Source organism: Falco peregrinus, chromosome 4 (assembly GCF_023634155.1).
Source record: "Falco peregrinus isolate bFalPer1 chromosome 4, bFalPer1.pri, whole genome shotgun sequence".
Lineage (NCBI taxonomy): Eukaryota > Metazoa > Chordata > Aves > Falconiformes > Falconidae > Falco > Falco peregrinus.
In genome coordinates, this window is record NC_073724.1 from 53559202 (window position 1) to 53580845 (window position 21644).

Genomic DNA, 21644 nt, shown 5'->3' on the forward strand with positions numbered 1-21644 from the left:
CAATTAGAATGGAATTAGTGTCATTTCAGAGCATTTGTAATAGGTTAAAGTTCTGGTTTTGGAAGCAGGCATTCTAAGTTTTTTGGGGTTTTTTTCCCCCCAACTGTTTAATTTGGAGAACTATTTGGAAGCCATATGATAAATTATTTTTAGAGTACTTATAACTGTGTAGGCAGTTTTTAGTGAACAAAGTGACAACTAAATAGAATTTAATTAAATATAATTTTGCAGATTTTCAAGAAAAGAGAACACATGTTGACAGATTTTGCAAACAAATTAAATTTAGGGATTTTTTTCTGATCTGTTACAACTGACAATATGCAAAAAGCAAGAGGTGAAAATGGTGTAACAATGTTTTTATGGTGTATTATCCACTTATTTTTGACTTAAAGAAGAATCAGAAGTTTTCCAGTTAAAGCAGAAGTGTCCTGCTGAGACATAACATAGATATCTAAAGTGTGCACGTGTATGCATTGATGTGTTTATGTGTGTTTGTTAGTGTAGTAGACTTAGGATATAAATTCAGGAATTAATAGACAACACCTGTAAGCCTGAGTGTGTCCTTCTTCAGCAACATTTCTTGACTATAAAGGATTTCATGTGCACTTGTAGTGGGAGTGGTAAGCAGAAAAACAGTGTCAGACATCTCTGGCAGGATTTCTAATTTGTATGTTTTTTTCATAGCCTATATCCTGTGGTTATCAAAGAAAAAACCAGAATACAAAAAAGCAGGTCATCTGATTGCTCTGTGGTGGTGACCGTGAAACTGAGGGAACTTACAGGTTCCTGGAAAAAATGAAAGTACAGAGATCCATGATAAACACATGACACTATTTAAGACCCTGATACTGCTCACTTTTTCACTGTGTTCAGAACAGTTGAAAGCAGTGGGAACACACACATTTAGAGTTAATACTGTAGGCTGGAAGACAGAGTGACAGTTTCTTGCAGTAGGTTGAAATATTGAGATAACACTGTCTTCTTGTTGCAGTGAAATAGCTAAGGGATGACTTTAGAGTTGGCTATGTATCAAGTAAACTTGTTTTATATTCTATAAGGGCTTTCACTTCCCTGTATCACCTCCTTAGTCAAGCTAGTTGTTGTTCCTTCTTGGTGGGTTTGGTGGGGGGAATTGAAAGGCTGTTAAGCCAGAAATGGTTTTGTTCCCTGCAAATTATCATTAAAGAATCTCAGCAAGTGGAAACCAAGATGGAAATAAAACAGCTGAGACACTAGCAGTTCAAACAATACAACTTAATGCATTTTTTTTTGTTGAAAAACATGTATATGGCAGACAATTAGAAATTATGTAAGCCAAATTCATCTTAGTTTGCATAGGTATGATTTTGTCACCTTCCAGGGAGCTGCCCTTTGCCAGATTTTGGCTCATCAGGTAGAATATCTTAATCCACTTTGTGTGAAATCCTCATATTTGTTGAAGTGATTTTACCAAATATGATCACAGAAGAAAGCCTCTGTGGAGTGACAGTGCTGAGGAGAACATGTGGCTTTATTGATCCTTTTCTTCCACCTGTTGGATCTAGATAGTAGAATCGTGTATTTTATGACTAGATCCATAAATGCCTCTCCAGCAGTTTTCAGATACTAGTGTGATATCTAAAAACCATGCAGACTCAGCAGAATTAATTGAAACTGATGTTTGTGTCTACACCTAAACTTACTGTAGGTAAGGTACCTTTACAGAATCACAGAATGGTCAGGGTTGGAAGGGACCTCTGAAGATGATCTAGTCCACCCCCCTGCTAAAGAGGTTCTCCTACCACAAGGGAGAGAGAGAGACATTTCTGGGGCACGGATTATCTTGTCCTAAAACACACATATAAAATAGGTCATATAAACTGCACTCTGAAAGGGTGACTATTGACTGTGGTCCCACTGCTGACTGTGATTAGTAGCTCTGATTTAAAGGTGTAAATGTGATGTTGAAGAATAGGTGAGAAGGACTCCACCCACCGTGAATACCCATGTGAGTACATCTCTGATGAAAAAGTTTTGATAAGGTTTTTCCTGTTTATGACACCATAGTTAACTGATAGAGAAACCAAACCATTATGTTTTGGTTTAGATAGTCAATTGCAATTACGAGTAATTACTATCTTAAGTAAGGAGAACAAGGAGAGCCTATGTAAGCTGAAAAAGGGCTACAGTGTGAAGAGGGTGAGCAAAATACGTAAATATATCATGTTGGAGGGGAGCTAAAAAGGGAGGAAAGAACCAACCAAAACTTGGGCTAAATTCATCATATAAACGATGTCCTAATAGTTCTGAATCTTGTAACAGTAAAAGACATATCAGTCAAGAATGGTGTTTAAGCTGATAGACTTGTTAGGCTTGCTTCTCCATTTTAACTGCTTTTTCCCCTTAGCCCTTTTCACTGAAATTATTCTTGACTAGTTTCAGTTCTCCTGGGAATGATTCTTTTTTTTTTTTTTTTTTTTTTTCTTAGAGACAGAAAGATTCAGACATACTTATGAAGATATGACTGATGCTGGAGGGAAGCGCTCTGTGATTGCTTCTTTTGCTTTGTCAGACCTTGCTTGCTCAGTAAAAATGAGAGCTTTATGCACTAATTGAAAAATCTCACCCATTTACTTGCAGCAGCATACAACATTCTCTTAAACACTAACTTTGCCAAAATCTGGCCAGCTTTGCTGAACTTAAGCCAGAAGTCCTCCAGCTTCTTTTCCCTTGGTGTTCATTTATTTGGACATATTCAGCAGTGAAATAACTCACAGCTATAATCTGATTCTTTAGAGGAATATGTGGATAGAACGTAGTAGATATCTGAATGACAATGGTCAGCTCCTAGATATTCAAAAGAGGCATTTTTGGAGCATATTTATCTGATCTTTTACAGATACTGCATGGGACACTTTAGAATCGGTAGTTCCTGGCTCTTCCAGTCAACCTGGGGTAGCCAGATGCTGTAGATCTCTGATCAGTGCAGACTGAAAGACAAGGAGATGAATCCTTTCCAAAATGCCTTGTTTTGCAGACATGCTTGAATCCATAAGGGATTCTGTAATTAATGAGACTTGTGTAGTTTAGAAATATTTCCAAAATATCAGTGACTGTCTGCACAGTATCAAACAATAAATAGTGTCGCTTTGTGAATAGTAGTAGGGTTGCCCATCTGTTTTTTGACATATTTTACAAATATATTTTTCACTTACAGCTTTAAACCTTAGCAACTTGTAGGGAGATTAAACCTGCAAAATATCTAGCTGATTCAAGGTCCTAAAACTCTTATGCTCACTTGTAACTATACATGATGCCTTAGATTGCTGCATCCTTGTTCTGGTTGATATAGCATAGATTTTCATATTTCATAGATATAATTGTATTGTCAAATATTTTGTGATAGATGGTTTGGTTTAGATAACCTCTTTTTTTAATGGGAAGTAACATGTACTTGGGGGTGGAAAAGTAATAAAGGAAAATATAAATAATTAGGTCAGAATAGGTATACTTTTTACCTAACAGAGGTATTGAAGAATTTATTTGTATTTTGTTGTGTAACTCACTAAGCAACATTCCTTTAAAAAGCTCCTAAAACTGACTGCTAATTTTTTTTTTCATAGCAATGGAAAACAAAATTTCACAATTCAAAAGTGGACCTTGAATGTACTTCAAAGAAATAAAAGCAGCTGTTTCAACAAAAATCATTTAACTACAGAAATTAAAAATGCTGGAACTGGTCATTCACTGAAATGCAGTGATTTGTCTGTCAATGAAAATGACAGCGTAACATGGTACAAGGTAATTATTGAAACACTGTCACTCAAATCATTGGCTATAGAAACAAAACATCTGATTGCAGGAAAAATTAATTAGAAACAAATTTTTAGAAGCATCTACAAACCTTGTAAAGCTTTAATTTCTCAGTTATTAGGGAAAAAAAACTTTTAGAAAGATATACAAAAGGAATTTTTTCTCTGTTCTCAGATTTTTTAGAAAAATGTACCTATACTCAGAAGTTACTAATAAGCTGGTAGTTTGGAATGGCTACAGGTGTGATGTCCATGTCTTTTTGCTAATTTAGCCAGCAGCTGGTTTAGCCAGCTGCTGCTTCACTGATTCAGATATTATCCTGACACTAAATGAGGTGTCAAGATAATTGTTTTACAGTTGGCATGTGCTTGTAAAGTAATTGCAAACTTTTCAGTTTTGCTGGTTCTGAACTCTTTTTACAGAATGTGTAACCAATCCAGTTCTGTTCATTTTAGGCAAATCATCCCTCTTCTGTCTACCAGCTTTTGCCAGAGCATAGATGACAGTTGTGTAAACACCTGCAACTGGGGTGTTGTGCTTAACTGTTGGATGAAGCACATAGAATAGGTTTCTTCCACTCTGTCCCTATGCATTGCCTTGACCAGCGCTCCTTATTCCTCTCAGGTGTCCTGGCTGGAGTAACAGATGCTGTTCACTCCACACTGAATCCATTTCAGGAAGGGATTTTGGCCACTTAAGTATGGGCATCTGGATTCTGTCTGGCAGAATGAGCCACAGCCCTGCTTCCTTGTCCTTTGTGGCCTGCGAGGACAGGACCATTGATGGATAGGGCCATAGGTGGATATGTTTTCCTCAGTAAAGCACCATACCCCAGACTGATCTCTTTCATGGATAAGTTGAGTATACTGACGCCTAATATTTTAATGCCTAATACTGTGTGAGACATAGGAAGCACCCACCCTTGTACCTAAATATCCTTTGGTGCTTGATTGGGTTAAAATTTTCAGTCTTACTATCACACCCTAAGCTGAGATAAAACAGGGGTGCCTTTTGTGTAAGAGCCTGGTAGTAAGCATATGCATCCAGGAAATGTCCATTCCCTGGACGATTTCCACTGCTGATCATTTCCCTTCTTGACCTAAGGTAATTTAGATGAGAACCAAATATTGCTGCATTTTCACAGGACATTTCACTCAGCGTGTGCTATTGAGTTAAAAAAAAAAAAACAAACAACAAAGCAGTTTGTTTTGGGGGACAGGGAGGGCAAACAAATGTGAGCCCAACTCTTGTCACCCTCTGAGATGGTCACTTTCCCTGTTGTTGAGGCATTTTGCTTTAACCTGGAAAGTTCCTCATATGTCTAGACAACTTTTGGCCACAAGCAGGTGAATCAAGCCATCATTAAAAAAAAAAAAAAAAAAAAAAAAAAGATGCGTGCATTTAAATTCCAGATACGATATTTTCATACTCAGATGCTTGTGCGGAATTGCAGTGCTCTCAGCTTCTTACAGGCTAAATGTTTACATGTTGCTTTTAAGTGACCGTGACTGAAAATTGGGTCCCCACTTCTTTTGGGTCAGATAAATATCACCAAGATAGTGAAAGAGTGATGGTGACACTTTGTTTCAAAAATAATTTTTCACTTCTTTAAGGTTTTGAATGCATGTTTGCTACAGAATAGTATTCTCTGCCTTTACTGATGCAGGACTGTGTGAACTATGAAAACGAAACAGAGCGGGAACTGGATTTTAAAACCTTAACAGTACAGCACTCTGGGATATATACCTGTAAAATTTTAATCAGTCATAAAGGAAAGATATACCACAGCACAAATACAATTAAGCTGCTTGTAGAAGAAGGTAAGGAACCTTTCTGAAATACTGAAGCAGGCTTTCTGGTTCTCTTTACAATGGAGGTTTTTAATTACAGTTCTGTTTTGATGAATATATACAAGGCTGATCGAATCTGGTAATCTAAACTATTTTACAACAATTTAAAAAATAAAAAAAAAGCAGAAGAAGAATTTTCTATGACATACCAGTTTTGGAAAATTTTTTTAGTATGTTTTCCCTGAGGGAGTTTTTTTTTTTCTTTCCAATAATAGCTGCTGTGAGTCATGCAAACTTATGAAGGGGTTTGGGGAAGAGCCTTTCCAGCCATTGCAATTTGTGCACTGTACATATATGCATGTGAAAAAAAGTGCAACATTACATAGTGTGTTTTAAACTACTCAATAATGCCAGAGTCCAGATATTGTTCTTTGAATTCAGTGGAGTGTATATGATTAGTTTTAGAAATAAAGCAAATATGTAATTTTTACTGTGGTAGAATGTAAGCAAGCTATTACTTCAATAGCAATTCTTCTTTGTATTTTAGATGCACCAGAGGCTGTAACTTCAGAGATAGTTGGACACAATGAAGAAATTGAAACAGAAATAGGTATGAAATTAATACAAGAATCTTCATGGTTGCCACTGGTTATATATGCTTCTGTTTTGATGCCTTTATGTTTGATGGTCTGGTTAAGTGTAATCAAACAAACAATTGTCTGTGCACCCTCCTGAATCTGATCGGTTCTCACATCTAGTTATGTTTTGCCTAGTGTATTCCATGCTAAATGTACCCTTTTACAGAGGCAGAAGCTGAGGTCGCTGCTATGACCAGCAAGGGAAAGTGGATGTGATGGTAAACCATCTCTCTGTGGCTTTCTCTTGTAGATAGCAAACCCCACGGAGCAATGTGTGAAAGACATCTGGTTTGCTCAGTGAACAGCAATAATGAGTAATCCCCTTAATAATTGATGTACCTGAGGATGTTATTCTGCAGGGAAATGAGAACTGTGAGGGCTGCCAGTCCTGGCAACGTGAGCATCAAGATCCGTCACTGCTGCAAAGAATTAGTTATATTGTCAAAAGCCAAGATCTTAACTGTGCTTCTAGCTGGGAATAGGTTAGATAACATGGTCTGCAGGCTTCACACAGTGTTGGACAGGATCCAGGATTTTGTGAGGCTGTAATTAATTTTTAAAAACAGAAATTCACCTGTCTTTTTCCTCCTCTGTCCTTGAGGGCTTCTCCCATCTGGTTACCTATTCTTTCCTTTTCAAGTTTGAAAAATCATATCCACCTCCTCTGTTGCTCATACATGTATCTCATTTGCTCAGCCAGGACCTCAGATGCTACTTGTCCTTCCTTCCTACAAATACCAGTTGGTAGGTCCTTTTTCTAATGATAGTACCTCAATCCTGTGTTGCCTCATGTCTCCCAACCTACCACTACACCCTTCCTGCACAGTTCTTCCCACTTACTATGCTTGTCCCCATCCTTAGAAGGCTGCATCAAATGATTATGAACCACTTGTCTTCCATCCTTTATCTGCCTTGATAAGATCATTTCATAAGGTCATAGAACTACCTGCTGAGTGTTGAGACAGATGGCATGGCGGACAGTGAAGGGAATTTTGGATGAGCTGGGTCCATGTTCTGTTGAACCTGTCATTGTTTAGATGGTGTTCTATATTTCCCTGAAAACAGCTGTGTATGGTAAAAGAGCTAGAGTTGCAAGGTAGATAGTACTAGAAGTTTAGGTCTGTGTTTCAATCTGTGCAACTGTGATTTGGATTTCTAAGACGAGCAGATTTTCAACTGGATCCTGCTTTAAAGATTCTTAAGCAGTTCCCCTGCAAGCATCCACTCTGATAAATCTTGAGGAGTCAGTTTGTAATGTGTGCCCTTAGAGAATTCCTGGGCAGGCCTCACTTTCTGGAAAGCATTTGTGCATGATGGCCTGAACAAGAACTAACATGTGTCTTTTGTGGATTAATAAAGGGTGTTCTGAGTGTGTTCCCTGGAAATGATGCTGGCGTAACCTAGAAAAGGTGGTGTAAAGCTGCTGCTAAGCTCAGGTCAAGTTTCTGATGACAATGTTTAAAATAAAATGCCTTGCAAATCATCAGATCTTACACTCCAGAGCTGCAGCCTTCTTCCTGCACTTCTCCCAAGTGTATAGTTGTCTTTTTAGTTTGGCTGTTATAGTTAACTGGACTCTATGAGGTGTTTCCTGTCACTTCCAACTCGTGCTTTGAAATGGTACAAAGTGGCTGACTGACTGACTTGTTCATATGTTCAGGATTATGCTGATTTCCAGGTGTGGTGCTGGGGTGAGAATTTCTTCTGTGAGACTTCAGCAGGGGCTCTAACAGCTTTTGGTTTTATTGAGCAAAAGTGTATAGTTTAGTTACTATAATCGGTTGGTTATAATTCCCCTTAGTGGTTACCTATTTTTACCTGGCCCACTAGTGATGGATTGTCCTCTCCTGTTCTCTGCCTGTAGAACTGTCTAGTTCATAGAATCATAGACTATCTCAAGTTGAAAGGACTCACAAGGATCACCAAGTCCAACTCCCTGTATTCTCTGAATCCTGGAATTCTCTGGCCTATTTGAACTCTTCTGTCTGTGACAGTTTATCTGAGAGAAAACAGCGGATGGCTGTCACTGCATCAGGGTGCAGCAGAGCCCTGTGCATGGCTGCAGAAGCTACCACCAGTGCAGGTGGAACACCTATGAAACGTGCAGGGACTATGAAGTCCAGAAAGGAGCACAGCTCATGGGATATGTTGCCTGGAAAGCTGAGATTTTACTGCACTGTGAACATGATTGTTACTTCTGACTAGGTCTTCCTATGTTATGCTTTGTTTAGGTAAAGAAGAGATACTCAATTGCACAGGTTTCTTGAGTTATTATATGCAAGAAGATGCCAGCCTCTATTGGTTAATTAATGACAAGTTTCCAGAAAAATGCACAGGTATCCCCGAGAACGAACCTTCAATATGTGAAGAAGAGTTCAAAAGATTACAGTAGGTTTCCTGAAAATACTGCACTTTTGTTTGTATGTGATAATGTCCTGCACTTGTGGAACTGTAAATTCAGTAAATCCTGTCTGGGGTTACTTTTGAACTTTTTCCTCAAAATCTGCCTCTTAGCTGGTTGTAGGTTTCTGTACTATCTGTACAGTGTTGCTTACACCACTCCTTGTTGCAGGCTGGGAAACAAGTTCTACGTCACAAGGCTACTGCGGATTAAAGAAGTAACGGAAGGGGACATCCATCATAATTTCACCTGCATGTTGCAAGCTGATGGAAGAACACAAATAAAAAATGTGAAACTGAAGAAAAGTATGCTATTATCTATGAATCACACTTCTCAGACATAGTTATTAATCATGCCAGCCTTCTCAATCCTGAGGGCCGGGTACTGATTTCAGGACATCTCTCCATGATGTTCTGTGTGCTTGTGGAGGCCCTGGTCCATCTGGTGCTGGACCTAACAACCCCCTGGGTGATTCCTCCTGCTCTGAGACAGGGGCAGCAGGGGGTTGCTGCCATATCTGCTAGAGCAGCTGTGTGAGGGCTCCATAGTTCAACCGATGCTGCTGTGGACACAGATGGGGAGGCTGACAGATCCCTGGGTGGTACTTTGTTAGATCCCATGACTGTGCTCTCCTACTGATCAGATTGGTGGGATCACAGGGGTTAAGTACCCAAAGCTCAGCGCAGCCCAGAGTCTGCTGTTTGATCACTTTGTTTATTAAGCAGCTCTTTCTAAAATTAAAATCTGAGGGTTTGTTTGGTTGGTTTTGGTTTTTTGTTTGTTTGTTTTTTTCATCCTCTGGAAAGACCAATCTTTTATAGTCCTAATAATTCCTGAAATGTTCTAGTTGATGGTTTCTCTCTTGTCAGGGACTCTTTTCTTCTAGCTATGGAAAGCTACCTAGACTCTACCATAGTCCAGGCAGCCTGGAGGTTCATGGAAAATGGACATTACCTTTTTATTTTCCATCTCTTGCAGACCTTTCCAAGCTTCACTGGGAATATGTGAAAATAAACTAGTAAAAAGATGATGCATATAATAAAGCAAATGAAATACAGACCACAATGAGCGTGACTTAACAGTGCTTTCATAAAGACTTCACAAAGATTTAAGTGTTAAAAATACGTATTTGTAACTAAAAAGACAAAGGTAACAGAATAATAATTAAGGAAAAAACCCACCAAAACCTGAAAGGGACTAGAGACAGGAAAAAAAACCCACTAACCCTACCTTGGCCAAAGGTATTAAATGGGACTTAGAGATTAAGGAGTGTTATGAATGGACTGAGAGGGGTGAAAGGCAAAGAATAACAGGAAATAATAAAGAACCTGAAGAAAAAACATCATAAAAGTGGGTGACCACCAGTTCGTACATCTATAAGGGTCTGTAGTGTCAGTCTTGATCCCACATATAGTTTATTTATGTAAGTGGAAGGTGCGTGAATGCATGCAAGATTGTTTCTCCAGTTTTCACAGTAATCCATGTTCTGTAGTTCTCCATCTCAGGACAAATGGCATGCATATGTGCTTGAAGTATTAGCAGGAAAGGATTCACATCAACACTGTGATTTTTTGGAGTGATTTCAAGATGCTGTCAGTATTGAACACAGTAATCTTGTCATATAATACTCCGTATTAAGGCTATGATTTCCTGGGTTTCTGTTTTACAGGGTACGCCCGAGATCTGCCTGTGCACATATTTACAACCGGAATGGTCCTTGCTGTGCTATTTCCATGTGTTGCTGTAGCTGTGGTGTTCATCTGTGTGATGTTTAGAGTCGACTTAGTCCTGTTTTATAGGCACATATGTAGAAAAGATGACACTGCTGGAGGTATGACTTGGCTAATGCTAACTCGGAAATAAGTGTATTGATTACAAAATAGTTTCTGGTGGGGTCTACAAAACAATCATCTTTGAGGAAGAGAAAAAATAAATCAATGACTTTTGTGAATAGAAACAGCAAAGAATATGTAAAAGAGAACTTGATGGTCAGGTGCTTAAGTGAGTTTGTTATACACCTGGGGCAGTAACAGCAGATAAACACAGTGAAGAAGCTGCCTCTGGAGCAGGTAATGGAAAAGACATGGTCAGATACTGTTCAGATGCACTCTGTTCTGTCATATCCATGGTGTACTCTTATACTTAAAAAATAAATTAGTTTATTCTGCTTTTCCAGTACCCATTTTACAGAAATACTTAATAGTCATAGACAAAGAGCAAAATAAATGTGGAAATCTGCAATATCACTTAAATAGCATTCTTATCAGGTTACAGACACAATTTTCTTGATCATCACAAATGTGACATTAACTGATTAAATTAATCTGTTTTTTTTTAAAAAAAAAACCCTTAATGTAGAAAGGATATGTTATTTTCAAGTATTTGCCAAATGCTATCAGAATCTTTTATATCAAATTTAAATTGATCCAGGATCTTTTTTGTTTGCTTGTTTGCAGACTGTTCAGGGTATCAAAGGAAAGAGCAGGAGTTTCTAGATGCTTTGCTACTGAGACAATAACTTTGAAAACCAGAATGGTGGATCAGATACTGTATTTCTAATGGTTGCTAACAAGCCAACAACTGGTGATTTCTTTCCAGATGGAAAAGAATATGATGCATTTGTGTCTTACCTGAAAGACTGTGTTTCTCCTACTGAAGAAGAGCGAGAATTTGCTTTGAAGATATTACCCATGATATTAGAAGAAAACTTTGGGTACAAGTTATGTATATTTGAGAGGGATATATCCCCTGGAGGAGGTAAGTGTATTGAATATTCTGCTCATTAAATCAGCACATCATTTTCACACAAAGGTAAAAGTCTGTAATTAGAAGGAATTCTGTCAAATGTGCATTGAAATGCTACATTTTTCATCTAATCTAGACCATGTGCATGCAAAGTTCACATGCACACATTTTAAATATTCTATAGATATATTTATGAATTCATATACACCTAGGCACATACACACACACATCTTTAATTACAGAGAACCAAGACAGACGAGAAAGCTCACATGGAGAAAGTTAAGGTGAGAACACAGAAGATGTCAGATGTTTCAAAGTAATAGTGCTCTTGCCCTGCTTTCACTGAGAGCAGGCACCTAAAAATGAACTCACATTTACTGCACAAAGCAGCTGGTGTCTCTGGTACTAGTTAATCTCAGGTAACTTGTATGTTTGTGGTGGGGTTGAAACTACTTTGTGAATGTAATGGGTTCCATAACAAAATAGAAATGAGAAAATCGAAATTTGTTTCTCTAAACGGCCTATGGATAGATGGACTTTTGCAGATGCTTGGAATAAAGATACTGGGGGGATTCCACTTAGCACAAAGATCCAGCTGAGGAATAGGATTTCATTGTTGAAAACACAGAACAGTAAGGTCAGGCAGCCTTCTTCACAAGGCAGGATCTTGTCTCCTTGTATCCATTCTTGACATATTTTTCTAACCTGAGAGTTGCCACAGCTCTCCCAAACCATTTTTCCCAGTTATTCTCTCTCCTTAAGTATTAAAAAAAGGCTTTTTGAAGTGTTCAATCTGGTTCTTTCAGTAGTCTTAGCTTATTTCCTTCCTATAGTTCGAGCTTATTTCCTTTTCTATGGTCTCAACCATTATGGAAAACAGAGTATTTCTTTCTATGTACAGGAGCCTTTGGTGTGTTGTAATACTGTTGTCAGCCTCCTTCTCCTCTCAGTTTTCTCTTCTTTAGGTTACTCCTGCAATTTACTTTGCCTTTCCCTGTAAGGCATGTTTTCTAGATCTGTGGTCTCTGTAGATCTTGTCCCACGGTGCTGAAGCAAGCACAGGCAGTTGTGTGTGAGTTCAGTTTGGTGCATGGGTGTCTGAAAGGTATCACCATTTGATGTCAGTCATGGCTTGTCATGACGAAAGTCATGGAATTAAAACACAGTTGGAGCTCATTCTATCATCACATGCTAGTCTCAGTTTTGGATTACTGGCAATAGATTTGGGTATTTGGTGATGTAAAGGAAAGTGTAACCTGAGGGCTACTGAATATTTAGAGAGAGGTTGCTGTTGGTGGTTTTTTGTGGAATCACTCCAATGGTATCTGTTACAAAAGAGCAAAGAGATCTCTAGTTGGAGGAAAAATAAATTTTGCTGTCATCTTCTATCTGTGTGACTACTGACAGACAGCTGTCTAGGGTAGCTGGAGATTGTATGTAGCTTTTTGTCTGCCCCAGAGAACAAAGCTTTGGCCATTCTTGAGATAGTTCTTGCAGACTCTTAATCTGCAATGTGTACTAATCTCTTCATAGGGACAGGATGCTTACATGATGTCACTTTATAAGAGGAACATTTTTGGTACATGTGTGATTGTTAAAGGGTAAGTTGACTCAGTGGCTGTCCTTTCAATTTAGTTTAATAACACATTTATCTTTAATTTGCAGCGGTTGTTGATGATATCCATTCATCTATTGACAAAAGCCGAAGATTAATCATTATACTGAGCCAGAACTACGTTTCTGACAGAGCTATATATGAACTTGAGAGTGGACTGCATAAAGCCCTAGTTGAGAGAAAAACTAAGATCATATTAATTGAATATATGCCTATAAGTGACTACAAATTCTTGCCACAATCACTGTCTCTTTTACCTTCAAAGAGGGTTGTGAAGTGGAAAAAGGATAAATCTCTTCCCTTGAATTCCAGATTCTGGAAGAACCTTCGGTACCTGATGCCAGCAAAACCTACCAAGATAAACACCAAAGGGCATTATAATAATTTTGACTTAGGTTCAGAAGTGACTCAACCACGCACTGAGGGCTGTGACTGTAATGCAGTCATATAAACGAATCTGGAGACAGAAGATGCTGCTGAAAACTGTGCATTTTGCTAACTAATAGAAAATACAAACTGCACACTTACTTTGGGATGATAGTGCTCATAAGAGGCAAAGTCTGAGATCTAAGAAGAATGTAAAAACTGTTACAGTGGCTAGGACAATGCTAACCCCAATGCTAAATGCTATCCCAAAGAGAGTTTCCTCAGCAATCTGAACAAGGAGCAGAAATTGCATTCTGCTAAGGACTTACTGCATGGCACAAAGCAAAATGAAAAACATGTTTATTTCACATTTTCCAGTAATGTAGAATTATGTCAGTTATACTTGCATACTTTTTGAAGTCTCTCAATAAATTTAACAGTATTTGCAAAGTATTATTACTTAGATGCTCTTAGTTTTTTATTTTGTATATTGTTAAGGATTCTGCTTGGGAGTAGGTCCAAACGGTTCCTGCCCTAGAGAGCTTGGCGTGCAGGCTTTGGGCAATGTCAATCAGGAAAGTCAAGTGAAAGCAGGGAAAAGGGAGGTTAGAAAGAGTAGGGCAGATTTGGCTGGGCTAACAGTATTCACTACTGAGTTGTACATGGTCTGGACAAGCCAAATGGGAATTATTTGGAGGAATGGTAAAGACTGTTTCCATCCTCCTATTTCACTGAGAATACCATAAATGCTCATTTTGGCAGGGAGAAGAGGTGCATGGGATAGAGATAATAGTATTTTGGTCATAGATACTGATATCTACAATATGCCCTGAATTGTCTTCAGCTGAGGGATGTAGGGGATTTACATGGAAGTGAGATCTTTGGTCTGTACATATACTTCTAACCCTTTGGAACACTTGTACTTTGTTTTTTAAAACTAAGTTAGTACTGCCATTCAAAACCATGGTACTCCTCCCTTATTATTAGTTACCCATCAGAAGATAAGATTCTGACATAAATTCCTGGATAAAATGGAACTGTATTTCCTCCACCAATGGGAAGAAATCAGTGGAGAATCATTTTGGAAGATCTGTCAGTTCGCTAGGAGACCATAAAGGCTCAGTATCTGTCTTGCATTCAGCTAATGGTGGTTCTAAGGAGGCACCTCTTTGACACTGACACTTAATTCATGCAGCTGTAGTGATGGAGCTGCATTACCTTCTTAGTGCACTTGAGAACATAATTGGACTTCTGAGTGTCATGGCAATATCTCAAGATTCATGAGAATGAAATACCTCCTTGTTTGTCAAATATTCTGTAAAAAAGCACAGTTTCTGACAGATGTTCAGGTAAAAGTAGAGGCTGAATGTTGATTTACAAAATGGAGACAACACAGTTGCCAGGTTAACACACAGATGGCAAGGAGCAAAGCAGTAAGGCCTGCATCTGTGGTGTCCTTCAGATCAGCTCCAAGAGGTCTCCTGCTTTCTGTCAGGCAACTAACGAGCTACTGAAATATGGTAGTTAGGCAAAAGATGTTCTCTCGTTTAAGATTTTACTGAAGAGGATTTCTGCTCTGTAGATATGTGTCTCTTCACATTTCCAAATCTTTCTCAAGGTTCAGTTCTTCTGTACCAGTGTTTCCTGTGATTTGTAATCACAGACCAGTTTCAACATTCTCCTGTAGGACTAGTGATTGCCCCTACTTCAGAAACGCCATCAGACATACTGGGCACATCCATTTCTTGGCCAAACAGCTGACAGAAAATTTAGTAACTTTCCTGGTACTTAACTGAGGTGTTAAACTTGCTCCTCAGCCCCATCATTTTTCATATGCTGTCATCAGCGTATTGCCCAATAAGATAAAGTGTCAAATGTGTTACACTACGCATGTGAATATGGATAGTGCACATGGTTTGTTAAAAGCTGTGGACTGAGCCTACCATCTATGAGAATCAGCTGCTATAAACTGAGATTGAATCTGCCATGAATGCCCCCTCACCTCCGTTTAGAGAAATGATGTGACTGCATGTACCTGCTATATCTCATGAAGCTGTACCTGGAAGACCGTGAGACCATATAGGATTTGACAGCACTGAGGTTTTACAGAATAACAGAGGAGTTGTTTGAATGCCAGAAAGCTGACATTCAGATGTAGTACAAGGAACTACTCAATATCTGTAAAAGGGCAAGTATTTTTGCACAGAATGGTATCATGACAGTCATTTGATCTCTATAGCTGATCCTCTGCCCATGCAGTGGTAAAGAGAGACAAGGGAAGTTAACGATATGCGTACTCATTTTAACACCAGATGTTATTCTTACTGCTCATATATCCTGAATTACTGACTTTAATCTGGGTTTAGAAATACCTGCTTTTTGTTTACTGGTCCCTAGAGAAAAGGAGATGTTAACTGGACTTGTATAGACTGGTTGTGTCAATTTGCTGGATCATGTATATGTCAAGTTATACGTGAATTCACATGATGGTTGGTTTAAGGTAATAAAGGGTAATTTCTGTGATTTATATTGCATTTTTTTTGTTCCATTTTTGCACTTAATAAAACTTTATTTCATCCTCTCCACATCTGTGGCTTCCATTTTTGCTGCAGTTAGACAGCAGTGAGTGTCAAAAATTAAACTTATAGTAAGAAGAAAAAATGCAAGAAATAGCAAGAGAGTGTTTAGACTTGCTCTCCACAAGCAATAAAAGTCTCATTTGTACTGTAGAACAATTTAAACAAATGAAAATCCAAACAAATGATCGGAGTACGTAATTTTCCAAAGGAGGGTGCAGGTGGGATCTGTGGGGAGATAGCTGTTGTAAGTCACCAGTCTTGAAGATTCTTGTCTCTCTTGCACGTACTACAACATGGTACTGACTGGGAGAGCATAGTTTGTGTCTGCATTTTTTTACTGTTCCTGGTTGACCCCTTTCTACCACACACAATGCAGGCTGGAAAAAAAGAAGTTTTAATGAGGTCTTCTTGTCTGTTGATAATTTGAACATAAACATTGGGAAGAGTTGGGACTATTGTATATAGTATCAATACTATAGTGTAGTACCATATAAAGTCCTGGAAATGTAGAAGGTTTGTGAATTATAGTTGTCCATGTGCCCTGAACTGTGTGTCCATCTTCAGTGTCTGCACCAATTCTGGAGAGGTTCTTTGAGTGAAGGGGTCCTTCCAAATGGAAACTACATCTAGTTCCACATCCTTAATTTCTTCCTACTACAAGCACTTCTGTTCCTTCTTTACCATCTGCATTCTTTACAAAAATATGAGGAGGGGCAGAACTTGTGAAACAGGAGTAAATGCCCCCCTGCCCCAAACAGCTGTGTTGCTCTGTATGCAAGCTTAAGGTTAAACACAAGCTTAAGAGCCTCTTCCACCACTCTCCAGTTCATAAAGAAAGCAGATTTGCAAAAGGGCTAGAGGGCAGAGGGAACTGCAAGATTTGCTGGTTATGTTGCAGAGCAACTGAAGATTTAGTGGTGGACTTGGCAGTCCTGGGTTAACAGTTGGACTTGATGATCTTACAGGTCTTTTGCAACCTAAATGATTCTGTGATTCTATGATTCCAAGAGGTGCACAGAAGCAGATTGTTGGTAGCTTGTTTACCAAACTAGAAGTTAAACATAACCATTGCGGTCATACAAAAAGGAGAGCTCCGACAGGGATGCACTTTGGGCACATGACTACTGTGTGTGCAGAGCAAGGTTAGGGTATGCTGAAGATATCAGACCTAAAGGAAATACACAGTTGACTTGTGCAGGATGGTCCAGAATTGTATGTGTCACATCCAGAAACTGGTAGACTGATGCCTCAGGTCATTGAAAAGTGGCAAGAAAATAAAGATTAGCAGACATGAAGATAGACGCATGAGTCTGGCCTGGAAGGTTACTGTACAACTGTGGTTATATATTGAAGTTGTCCTTAACTATTGGTTTCTCAGAGAAAGAAAAAAAAAAAAAAAGGCTTTCTTTGTAGAGATTACTATGGTCTGGTTTGCACAGGAGAAGCAACTTTTACATCATGAAATCCTATAAATATTTAATAAAATGTTTGAAATGTTGCCTTTTCTAGTGAGATACTTGTGATGTAGTTGAAAAGTATTCAGTGTTTTGAAAAAGAAAACGTGATTGCATTCTTGGGGAAACAGTTTTCTGGTTTAGTAGCAAAATGGAAAAAAGACTCAGCAAGAATCTATTCCAGTTTTGATCAACTCATGACAGCTTCCTGTGATTCAACAATCCAAATTTCCTGAACTTCAGTGAAAGCAGCTGCAGGCAGACCACAATAGTCTCATTTTTTAGTTTCGTTGTCAGCTAAACATACAAAGAACTCATCACAGGGATTTGTCTCTTATATTGATAGCAGTTTTTGATCTTGCAGCTGGCCTCTGTTGGTGAGATATAGGATTTACATCAGCAAGATATCCCACAGCCCAGTGTAATATATTTGTTGCTTATTAAGTATCAAATACAAAAATAGCAGAGTACACTGGTACACTTCAGTACACTGGTAGCTTAAGGTATTTCTGAAAGTTAATCAAATAGTTTCCCAGCTTATTGCTCTAATTCTTTTGACTACTCCCATGGTTAAGCCAATTTAAGTGATGTGCTGCAGACCTCATTTCAATATATGGTTACTAAACTGTTTACTATGCATTGCAAGAAAATTGTAGCTGTTTGAGTTTTTTTCACTATGGTGAAGGAATGCTGTTCCGTAAGATGTTCCAAAGCTGTTTTTAATGCTGTATGAATCTGACTTTTTAGAAAAATTGGGCAAATTCAGAAGTGACTGTGTCTGTGAAGAGCTAGCTGTCAGTAAATCCTGGGAATAATCTAAATATTCCTGGCAAAGAGATCTCTTGAGGGACTTCTTTATGGGGTACACCACATTTCTGAATTCAGGCACTCAGCTGGAGACTCAAGCCTAAGTACTCAGCTCAGCTGTGATAACAACGTCTCTATCTGTGTACAGTGCCTTAATATGTAGTATATTAAGCACATTTATTTATGTAGTACTTAAAGAAGATACTGCCTTTGGGAACTAACTACAAGGAAAGAGCTCATACTTCGGAAATTAAAACTTCTGAGAACCTCAGGATTGTTGCCAGCTGCCAGCATGATGAAGGAAAGTCAAGCAACACAATCCAAATAGCATTGAAGTGCTGCCAGTGAAGTGAGACCTTGAGACCTGCAAAGGCAGAGCCATGAGGATCACCAGAGGGATCATGTGAAGGGGTCCTAGGAGAGTCTAAATTGTTTAGACTTGTAAAATGAACAGGAAAAGGAGCAGTAGCATTGTCAAGAAATGCAGACAGGAAAAGAAAAAGCACTAGAAAGAAGAGCTGTTTAAGCTAAGGAATGGTATTCACGCAAGGACATGTGGTCATGAATAAATTTACAACGGGCATTAAAGCTATTAGAACAGCAAGGTTTCCTATGGGAGTAATGGGGAAACTATTCTGACCTAATTTTGTGCTGGAGCACAGGAAGTTTCAGAAAGAAAACCCCTAATATGACAATGGGCGTCCTTGTCAGTTTTATGCTTCTTGGTTTGCAATAAGCAGGCTAGACTATGCAATAAGCTGGCTAGACTATCAGGGAGGGCAAGGAGGAATATCCGTGAAATTTGAGGTGCTAGACAATCTTTTCTAATTAACTGCTGAAGACTGTGAGAGTGAAATGGTTGTGTGTACTTGCTTTGCTCTGTCTCTGTTGGCAAGCGATCTGTTTAGTTGTTAGCAAATCCAAAGTACTTCTGTGGCACTAGCCATATTACACCCTGATGCCCAAGGCAGAATGCACTGTGGTGCAGCAAATCTGTATTAAATAATACCACCTTCCCTTATTTCACAGAGGAGTAATAGGTGAGTTACCCCACCGCTCCATAAGCCCCCCCTTGACTGTATGCCATTTCACTGATGCTATAACCTTGTAGAAAATGGACAGACGTTCATGTTTATTGTTCAGACACCTCCTGTGATAGTAGAACCAACACCACTGACTCAGTGTAGAAGATAATCAGAGCGGAAAATTTCTTACCCACTCGGTGTTAACCATAGCTGGGCAGAGGAGGAGGTGATGTGTAAATGTGTTAAGCCAGAATAGTACCAGAATACTAAAGAGATGTAATTCTTCCATCACTGTAAGACTACACTACATACACACTAAGATGGTGCATTTCCCCCCCTGCTTCTTGTCTGGCAAAGTGCTGGAGCGAAAGTGAGATGGACAAGGTAAGGTATGGACCCCCACCTTGACTTTCCACAGGGGTGGGGAAGCGCAATTTCCTGGAGCTGTAGCACCAAACACACTAAATGTGTGAGCGGGAGGGTGAGTGAGTGAGGGGGAGGAGGGGGAAGAGAGAGCCGAAGCAGGGAAGGTGTTCTGAAGGTGTTCCCCTCTCCTTTATAAACTTGCTCTAGTGGCGAAGGATTATTATGAACCTGGGAAGTACAAGGATGTGAGGCTGCTTGTTTAGCACATACGCTACTTTTACAAAAGGGGAAGGGGTGGACTGGAGCAGAGGCTCAGACAAATTTTTGGTACTATTTGACAAGACTTTCATCCAGTGTAGTAATCAGTATGACACACCATTCAGTCTTCTGGCAGCATGGCTTTCAACACTCTATGTGACTGATGCTTCTGTTGTATTTCTAAGATCTGCTCTGAGAGCTGGACTGCTCTACTTAATTTTTTGAATGTAATAAACTTATTACTTGGAGAGTAGGACAATTAGTACTTAAAATTAATGAAGTATATTTTGTGTCCGCAAGATGTGTCTTTGTGAAAGAACCATCTTCTCTTTCCAATAGTCTGAGCAATGGCTTGAAAGTGGCATGGGCTTGATTTTATCTGTGTTGAATTCTGTAATTCCTTCAGGGGAAGAAGAAAGTAAAATGCCTTTTTCGTTGTTGTCAGAAACAACACCTTCAAAAAGCTTTACTCTTTATAATGAAATCTACAGAGATACATCGGAGCCTTTTGTAACCTATAAACCGAATGAATGGTTTGTACTGGAGCAAAACACTGAAAATATTTTAGGGGGCAATCACCAAGCTTGATCATCAGTGGGCTCTGTTCTGGAAAGAGCAGAGAGCTAAATACATGGTGGAAGCTGAGACTACAAATCCTCTATCTCCAAATGCTCAAAACCCAACAGAATCAAGTGTTAATACTGATCATTGCATAAAGGAATGTGTACATAAACAGGCAACATTGAAATCCTCTGTTATACAGCAAAAAGATTTTTTTAGCTTCTTGTGGAAATTGAGTAATTGACCCAATCTTCACTAAAGAGAGTGAACTTCACACAAGGAAAGATGAAACAAGTTCTTGAAATAAGTCTGGTGCAAACTGATGGACCTATATATTTAGATAACTTCTATTGAAGTAGGGAGAACTGGAGTCTGAACTGATGGCCAGGTGCTCTCAGATGCTTTTATGTAGTTTGAGTCACCATGGAGCCTCTTTTGTGTTTCACATCCATACAGGAAGCCTGGAAGGGGGGCTGGACCGTGCTGGGACTGTACATGCTGAAGCCTAGCAGGTCCAAGGGGCAGGTCACAGATAGCTGCATTTGGGTAACCAAGTCTTAACTGGGATGACACAGAAAGAAAATAATAGTGTGTCACAGTCCCCTTATAGTGCCCACTGGAAGGTAGCTGAGGAGGCTAAGGGTAAGGAGAACTCGGCTTTTATAGTGAATGTTATTCAAAACTGGGTAGGAGTGTGGTTCTCTTGTAGATTTCAGAGATCACACGCTTTTTTGAACCATCTAGTGGCAGCATTTGGGCAAAGAAGAAATCAACTTTTATCCTTCCTCCTCTTAAATGAAGCAAATGAAAAAGTCCAACACATTTTTGCATACAATGTAAATAGAAGATTTTAGAACCCAAAAGGCTTTGATCTTTTACTAGAGGCAAAGTTTTTTCCCCTGTTCTTTTTACAAGAAAACAACCCGGAAATTTTGAACCTAACGCAGCAAAACTGAGAAAGGAAGGGATGATGACAGTGAGGTAGAGGAAATTCCTGTAAAGGAAACAGATTCAACACAGTGCACAGCTAGAACTAACCACAATTCTTATCATGTAGTATAGGATGTGCAGGTAAGATTTTCAGATAATTTTTTTTTAATTATTATTCTAGCTTTTAGCTTCAGATTCTAGCCCTCTCTGTTCCATCTGCTTGACAGGTGAGTTGGTTTTATTGTCTTAGAGTGTGTGTTTTAAAGTAAATTGGTTTCAATTGCTTGGTCAGAGAAAACAGTAGTGTCTTAGTAAGT

At 38.9% G+C, this 21644-nt stretch overlaps 1 protein-coding gene across 6 annotated transcripts in view; it reads left to right on the forward strand.

Annotated features, from left to right (window-relative positions):
- The window catches only part of LOC101915811 (interleukin-18 receptor 1), a 53185-nt gene that overhangs the window by 13376 nt on the left and 18165 nt on the right, over positions 1 to 21644 (forward strand). For 5 of the 6 annotated variants that reach the window (XM_055801883.1, XM_055801881.1, XM_055801882.1 and 2 more), the window contains 7 exons: positions 3603 to 3780; positions 5459 to 5612; positions 6130 to 6192; positions 8452 to 8608; positions 8793 to 8926; positions 10291 to 10452; positions 11220 to 11378. In XM_055801883.1, coding sequence (XP_055657858.1) covers positions 3603 to 3780; positions 5459 to 5612; positions 6130 to 6192; positions 8452 to 8608; positions 8793 to 8926; positions 10291 to 10452; positions 11220 to 11378 — 1007 coding nt within the window. Of the gene's footprint in view, positions 1 to 3602; positions 3781 to 5458; positions 5613 to 6129; positions 6193 to 8451; positions 8609 to 8792; positions 8927 to 10290; positions 10453 to 11219; positions 11379 to 13031; positions 15935 to 21644 lie in introns of those variants that run through there. The other variant, XM_005228665.3, reaches the window with a different exon arrangement.